General features: G+C 31.5%; 2 protein-coding genes across 2 annotated transcripts in view; one reads left to right on the top strand and one right to left on the bottom strand.

The window, feature by feature from the left end:
- Positions 1 to 2,095: 2,095 nt before the first annotated feature.
- LOC119684981 (odorant receptor 43a-like) lies at positions 2,096 to 4,142 on the top strand. The gene is made up of 7 exons (XM_038099146.1): positions 2,096 to 2,504; positions 2,592 to 2,730; positions 3,039 to 3,312; positions 3,387 to 3,486; positions 3,558 to 3,659; positions 3,806 to 3,913; positions 4,000 to 4,142. Exons 1-7 carry the CDS (start codon positions 2,196 to 2,198, stop codon positions 4,099 to 4,101), a joined length of 1,134 nt encoding a protein of 377 aa, XP_037955074.1. The 5' UTR covers positions 2,096 to 2,195; the 3' UTR covers positions 4,102 to 4,142.
- A 796-nt stretch (positions 4,143 to 4,938) lies between these two features.
- The window catches only part of LOC119673992 (adenosine kinase-like), a 5,997-nt gene continuing 3,144 nt past the window's right edge, over positions 4,939 to 7,791 (bottom strand). The window contains exon 4 of the mRNA XM_038085114.1: positions 4,939 to 4,990. Coding sequence (XP_037941042.1) covers positions 4,939 to 4,990 — 52 coding nt within the window. The remainder of the gene's footprint in view (positions 4,991 to 7,791) is intronic.

Below are 7,791 nucleotides of genomic sequence, written 5' to 3' on the forward strand. Positions count from 1 at the left end.
ATTTTTTTTTTTGTTGCTGTTGTGTCTCCGAAAATTTTGGTTGGTGCTTTATGGAACACATAAAAAACTTGACAACAACATTCAAATAACAATTTATTGTTAGCATAATAACGCAATGTTTACCCACTTGTCTAAGGATAATCCGTCGTAATTACGAAATGAGTTATTTTTTAACAATTCCTCAGTGCTCCGAAAGTTTTAATTTGTTGGCTTTAAGGACTTAAGAGTTTTCTCTAATAAAAAAATATTAAATTAAATATGTATGTAATGCTTGACGAAATAATTATTTGACCATAGAGTTAGGTTAGGCTGAAGTAGTGGCCTTGTACAACAAAACTCCCTTGAGCATAAATAATTATAAAATTTCTGTTGTTGTACCATGGTTGGGACATTATTCGTACACCAGACCTGCAGCACTACCTAAGAGATCTAAAGCAAATCCAAAGCATTAAATACACGAACAGCATCCTTTCGAATAGATGCAAAATCCCTAGACAAGTAAAAAGAAACCTATTTGACAAGCTTATAAACTTAGTCATGTTTCTAATTTTAAAGGATATCAGCTCTATCTGGTCAGTAAAGAAAGGGGCCTTAAAAATGTTGAATCTTCTACTAACCAATAATAGACTTTGTTACTTTAGATGAAGTTTCCCCTTCAGTCAAAGAATTACAACCCCGAAAGAAACATTCAGAGGATAGATCAAATCTTGCCTGTAGCACTAACAGGCTTTACCCCGCATTAGTAAAGCATGCATTAAGATTTGATCTATCCTCTGACTGTTTCTTTCGGGGTTGTTATTCTTTGACTAAAGGGGAAACTTCATCTAAAGTACCAAAGTCTATTATTGGTTAGTAAAAGATTCAACATTTTTAAGGCCCCTTTCTTTGCTGACCAGATAGAGCTGATATCCTTTAAAATTAGAAACGTGTCTAAGTTTATAAGCTTGTCATAGTACTGAGTTGGAACAGTTCAGTGTTTTTCAATTTCATCCAAATACGTCATTTGATGTGAAAAGGATGTTTATCTATTTAGGCTTCCATAACATATCACAAAGAAGAGAGAGAAAGTGCATACCATATGCTTGGGGAGTGCTCGGCACTGATGCACCAGCGGAAGAAACACCTAGGAGGGTGTTTCATCGATCATAAGGATTCAAGTCATGGAAAGATGGGCTCTATACTGCCTTTCATTAAAGAAATCGGACTTGGAGAGAAACTCTAATCCGAGTAAGGGGCATAATAGATCTTTTAGGTCGCAGTGCACGATTCCTTCTATTAATTAATAATAATAATTAATAATACATGTCATAGGCATTTTATTTAATTGTTAGTTTAGTAATTGGAAGACGAATACCAATATTCGGAAACAGAATATTTATTCCTAATTTAGTAAGTTTGTCTGTTTTCAAGTTGCCCGAAATATCTCTGTATTCTTAATGCGTGGACATGATTAGATGAACAGGCAGATGAACAGATATTAATTAGAACTTTCTGTTCTGATATATACGATTTAATCTTCATTTATTTCACATTTTGTACTTTTGCTACTAGTCCTCTTCGATTTTACTGATAAGGCATTGCTTTTAAGGTCATCACATCTACAAAGTGTTTTTACTCCGGTTAGGTAATATTACCTGATAATATTCTATATATGGTATGTATAAACCTTCGATTTTAACGCAATAAGAAATTACAATCGACATTACTGTCATTAGGCTATCAATTTATTCCTTAAATTGAATTCTTGCAAAAACGAATGACACCTGCATTGTCACAAATCACAGTAATTTACACAAAAAGGACACCACATAAGATTGAGTAAAAATGCAAATAATGATACATCAGGAACCATCAATTAGTGAAAATGTCCTACTGCTGCGATTAAATTGCCCTCCTTGTGGCATTCTAAAGTGTTTATTGCCAAATGAATTCAATAGCCTCCATTTGGTATCGAATTTCATTGCAAACAAATCACAATTTGGTTCCAATTAACGCTAAGCACCACTTAAGTAGTATTTAAGGAAGAAGAGTCCTAAACAGAAACTCACAAACAATCAGTACGAGCAACGAATACGAAGACTCGAAGTCAGTTGAAGTGCGCTACACTTGAGTATATCCGTTTCCGTTTCGTTGACGCCATCAATTGTTTTCCTTGTTGTTTTTTGTTGAGCTGCCAAGAAGTGAAGTGCCTGAAAATGCCAAAGCCGAGTTTAATTGAAGAAAATCCGGTACTCTCGATAAATGTGAAATTGTGGAAGTTTTTATCTGTAATTCTGAAGCATAATTGGCATGTGTATGTGTTTGTGGCGCCCGTCTGTCTCATGAATGTATTGCAGTTTGTCTATTTGTACCGGGTATCCGACGATTTAGCTCCTTTCATACTGAATATGTTTTTTGCTTCAGCCATATTTGATGCATTACTGCGTACGTGTCTCGTTATCTACAATCGGAATAAATTCGAGGCATTCATGTTGGAACTGGCAAAAATGTATCAAGAAATTGAAGTGAGTCTCTGCTTTTTTCTACGCTATATCATATTCTTTTGCAAATTAAAGCGCTTTCAGTAAAAAATTAATACCTTATGTAAACAGGAAAGTAATGACGCTTTTGCTAAAGGCATCCTAAAGGAAGTGGTAACAGCAACTCGCAGGATATCAATTTTCAATTTAACAGCTTCCTTTTGTGATATCGTTGGCGCGCTTCTGTATCCGCTTTTTAGTGAGAATAGAGGTGAGTTTGAGGTTTTTTTTTCGACTCTCTGGTTATTTTAATTAAATATAGCATTAAATTTCATATACGCATCCTTTTGATTACAACTCATTTAAAAAATAACATTTATATTCAAAAATGTATACCATTGTAAATTAATACTCCTTTTGTTTTTAATTTTTTTTTTTTTTGGAAAAAAATTCATTGCATATCTAACATATTTTAATATTAATTTTATATAATAGAAATTTAATATTTATGAAACTTTAAAAGCATAGAATAACTACAACTAAAAGCCTTTCCTTTTCTTTTAATTATTCAATTTACAGTGCATCCTTTCGGTGTTGCCGTACCGTCGGTAAATATGACCCAGACTCCTGTTTATGAAATTTTTTATATATTACAACTTCCCACACCGGTGATACTGACGGCCATGTATATGCCATTTGTAAACCTTTTCGGAGCTTTCGCCATGTTTGGCAAGGCGACACTAACCATTTTACAACACAATTTAAAACAAATTTGTAAGGACAACGAAAAAAGCGAACATCAAATGTACGAGGACTTGATAGCATGTATTTTATACTACAAAAGGATTGCTAGGTAATCAAAGGCTAATTAGCAGTGTAAAATACAAACAGTCTCAAACAGTTTCAAATGCTCAAATGTCCTTACAGGTACGTAAAGGACTTCAATTCCTTGGTTACTTATATTGTTTCCGTGGAATTTCTGCTATTCAATTGCATACTCTGTTCTCTGCTGTTTTGCATGAATATCGTAAGGCATTCCATAGATGTCTGAAATTGTATTTCTGTTGAATTTATTTAATTAAAATCTATCTGTTCTAGATTAAATCTGCAACTCAAATTGTTTCAGTGATTATGTACATATTCACAATGCTCTATGTACTCTTCACGTACTATTGGTATGCCAATGAACTTTTAGTGGAGGTAAGTGATTACTAGGCACGAGCACATCCTATTTATCATTGGAATATTTGTGGAAATGCTATATACCCGAATTAATTTCTCATTTGTGTTTTTACTACGAATATTTTTGTTTTAATTTCTTTTAACTTTCCCGCTTAACAATGCAGAGTTTGAAGGTTTCAGAATCGGTATTCTCCATGCAATGGTACAATGCCGACAAACGTTTCAAGAGCACAGTTTTAATATTTGGTGCTCTAACCCAGAAGCCATTACGGGTAAATTTTATATAATATTTCTTATACATTTAATATACGAATAGCTCATTTATAATATTAAATTTAATAAATTTTCCAATTTATAGCTAATGGTTGGAAACGTTTATCCAATGACTTTGGAAACATTTCAATCTCTATTGAATGCCTCATACTCGTACTTTTCAGTATTGCGTGGAGTTTACAATTAAATCAAATTTTCATTATTTTTAAATAAAAAAAATATATTATCTTGCACCGTTTTGAGTTGTATAATGAAGGGAAAACAAACACTCTAAAAATACAAGGAATTTAAAAAGGATTTGGAAGGATGAAATAGTTATATCAATATTTGAAAAATTTGTTTAGTAAAATAAATTAGAAAGTATCACTAAAATACGATGAGTATCAAGCAAATACATATTCCAATTAATTTATAAATCTATAAAATGATTAAAATGTTAATATATAGGAACCAAAGGACATGAAATAAACGCGGAAGAAAACAAACTCGAACAACATTTTTTGAACTTTATTTGTATCAATAATTACTCAATCAATTCATCAATCGATTGTCTGCTATTCGAGCTATATAGTCAGACGGTCGTTCTTTTAATTTGGTTACACTTCATATTATGCCTCTGAAGTAACCAAGACCGATCAGTTAACAAATACAACACTGAAGAATATAAAAGACAGAATCGAAATATAATTGAATCGGTAATGGGTTGAGTATTGAGTTGACCATATAACTCATAGATAATTGAGAAAAGATGTGAAATTATATATAAGATCACCTACATATCAAAAGATTACGAGGTAATTGGGTAAGCATAGCTTAGAATAAAGTAAAATAAATATGTAACTGAGAGTAGACCTAAGTCCAGTAGTGAAAAGAAATGGCTCAAAATTTATGATGATATATACAAATATAAAATAATTATTTTACTAGTACTAGTATAACATAATAATACACTATTAATAAATTATCAAGCATAGGGTTTATACATGCATACATCCTAATATTCTTCTTCTTAATACTCTTCAACTTAATATTCCAAATTTATACATATGCGTATAGTACTCATACCGCTACTACCTCTGAAGAAAAATAATTTGAACAATAAAGTATTTTAAGGTATTTTGTCATATATACTAACTTATTTACTACTGTCTTTCTCTCTAAGTGGTGCATAGACTTTCTTTTGTCATATATGAATTCATTTTATTGTATTATGTAGTATCGATGTCTGAAAACTGATCTTGGAGGTTCGTTAAAGTAAACACTTTACATTAAAGATTATTTCCATAAGACTAGGGAAGGCTACATAATTATTTATAATAATATTGTAAAGATTGTTCTGACATCCTATTATAAATATTAAAAATTCCATCATTGATGAGTGCTTAATCAAAAGTGCGCAGAAAGATTAGTTAACTGATATATATACATATATATAATATTTATTTAAATTGATTTCAGAACTAGGATTCGTGCTATGCATCTACATTGAAGCTATTGAAGAAAAGTATAACGGTTTATAGATTTAATATTATTTGTGGAAAATTAATTAATCTTTCAGATAATGATTGTTTTTCTTAGTTAATAGTCAATGTATATACTATACATCAACAAAGTAACTAAACATTCGTTATAAGTGCTTCGTTGATTTAATTCATTTCCATCACAGCACAAAATCCATTAGAAAATTATACGTTAATATTCCTAAAACAATAACAATCACAATTGTAGCAATAATAACAACAGAAATTAAAGCAACAATACTAAGAAAATTGTTGGCCAAATGAAATCTTCAAGACTTACATTGATTCTTCATCATACCATTTGGAGTAATAAAAAGTTGCCGCAATCGTAAATTCTTGCAACAACTTCGATTTTCAAAGGAAAAGTGAAGGTGTTGCTGGATACTTTCCAGTCTTCAAGTAGCAATTTGCCTGTCTTCCTCCAGTTTAAAGACACTGGTTTCATTCAGGTCTAGTTATGGCATCGTTTGCAACATTGTTGCATTTATTACAGTTCATCGTTTGGCACTCGTTTCATATCTGGCGTTTAGTATTCCAATCCAAAGAGGCAACTATGTAAATAATTGTTGTTGTAAATTTAATATCACTAATGCTATCGCATGATACCCGGCACGTTTCTGGTTCTTTTTATAATAATCGTAAACAATACCATCTCCGAGATTGCCAAGAATTATAAACGAGTGGAAGCAATGGGGCTGACTGGTTTGGATTTACTCAGGCTCTTAACTTTAGATCTAAAAATTGTTAAGTGGGCAATTATTTAATAAATGGAGGCACAAACTTTGTTGCATGGCGCATTCTTGCATATTTAATGTAGTAGGAAAATAAAAAATGATAACGAGTTAGTAATAATTTGATATCGTTTTCACTATATCGTTTTTGTCTATGATCAGAAGAAATTCAGTAGATATAATTATGATGTTGTAAGGGCAGTTTAAATTCAAAAGATTATATTCATGAAAGTTGTCTTAGTTTTACAAAATTTCACTTACAATATCCTTCCTAAAAGGTGCAAGCAATGTGAAAACTTGATATGCCAAACAAGCCGATATTCAGCCACTTCTTAAGCTAAAAACGCTGTCCAATAAATAAAATACGTTCTGGATTATTGGTGGACAATAGCGTCAGAGGCAATCAGTTATTTCTGTGGTTTTCACAATGGATCATGAAAAACATGAGTTGCCACGTTTAGATTCCATCGATTCCACTGCAAAGTGTCGCATAATGACCTTTCAATATTTTTTTCGTCTCTCTGTGGATTTGACTTAAGTTAAGGTTTGGATAAAAATGTAAAATTGACCAATTTTTTTGCTACTTGTTTCTTTTAAGGTTTAAGATTTGAATGAAGATTCATTGAGATCGTACAATATTAACTTTTCCAAGATTGCTGATATTATATTATAGTGAGCTACATTTTATTGAGAACAAAAATCTTTCAGGGTAGAATTAGGATGAAACTTGTAAAATTCATTGCGGTTTTGACAGTCATCTATAATGAAAAATTCGCTATTCTTCCATTAGTAAATCAGAAGCTGTTGGAAGAAAGAAGAAACAGAAATATTAGAAATTCACTGTACAAATTCTAACCTGGCAAGACGTAAGATATTGTAATATGATAATATAATATATCTGAAATATGGATATTCCAAAAAAATCTTTCACATCAGTCATACAGTTTCGTTTCGACATTCAGAAAATAAAACGATACTTATGCGCTTCGTCGATTGATGAGAATATTGTACAATCATTAATGTAACTAATCTAGATGCTGTTATATTTATATTTGATTGAAGTCATTATTAATACCGTTTTTCAATCTTCAATCACAGGAGTGAGAGCAACAGAGTTGTTATTTCGGAAAAATATTTCGTTTTGCTAGTTGTTCCTTGTGTCCGTGTGAGTTTTTTGGAGTTGATGAAATTATCTCTTATCTGACCTCTTAACTTTTTTGCTATTAAAATATTACTAGTTCTTAAATACTAAAGTACATGAGTTTAGTTATCGTGTCGTACATACAAGTATATTTCAATTATTTTTGGAATAATGCACTTATAAGGAAACCAGTAGTTCTCTCTAAATAAAAGTCAATGTCATTGCGTAAAGAAAAATTCAAGCCGACATTGATGTTGACAGCAACTTACTCCTTTTTTTCCAAAATACATACATATTCCATTTAAGTGTACCATTGAAAGCTCCTTTAACCCTTTTTGCACTTCTCAGTCAACAATCTGTCATCTTGTGCTTCTTTGCAGTGATTGCTAAGTTGTCTGTGTTAGGGTTTACTGGTGATAGAATATATTATATCAATACAATTTTTGGACGAAGGGTACTGAATTTTAATATATATAAAATCTTCG

The sequence above is a fragment of the Teleopsis dalmanni genome, chromosome 2, assembly GCF_002237135.1.
Source record: "Teleopsis dalmanni isolate 2A chromosome 2, ASM223713v2, whole genome shotgun sequence".
Classification (NCBI taxonomy): Eukaryota; Metazoa; Arthropoda; class Insecta; order Diptera; family Diopsidae; genus Teleopsis; species Teleopsis dalmanni.

Excerpts from the sequence above, each read along its gene's own strand:
- LOC119684981 (XM_038099146.1), top strand. The coding sequence starts at position 2,196 with ATGCCAAAGCCGAGTTTAATTGAAGAAAATCCGGTACTCTCGATAAAT. Across the intron at positions 3,313-3,386 it reads TACTACAAAAGGATTGCTAG|GTACGTAAAGGACTTCAATT; the intron begins GTAATCAAAGGC and ends ATGTCCTTACAG. Across the intron at positions 3,487-3,557 it reads TGCTGTTTTGCATGAATATC|ATTAAATCTGCAACTCAAAT; the intron begins GTAAGGCATTCC and ends TATCTGTTCTAG.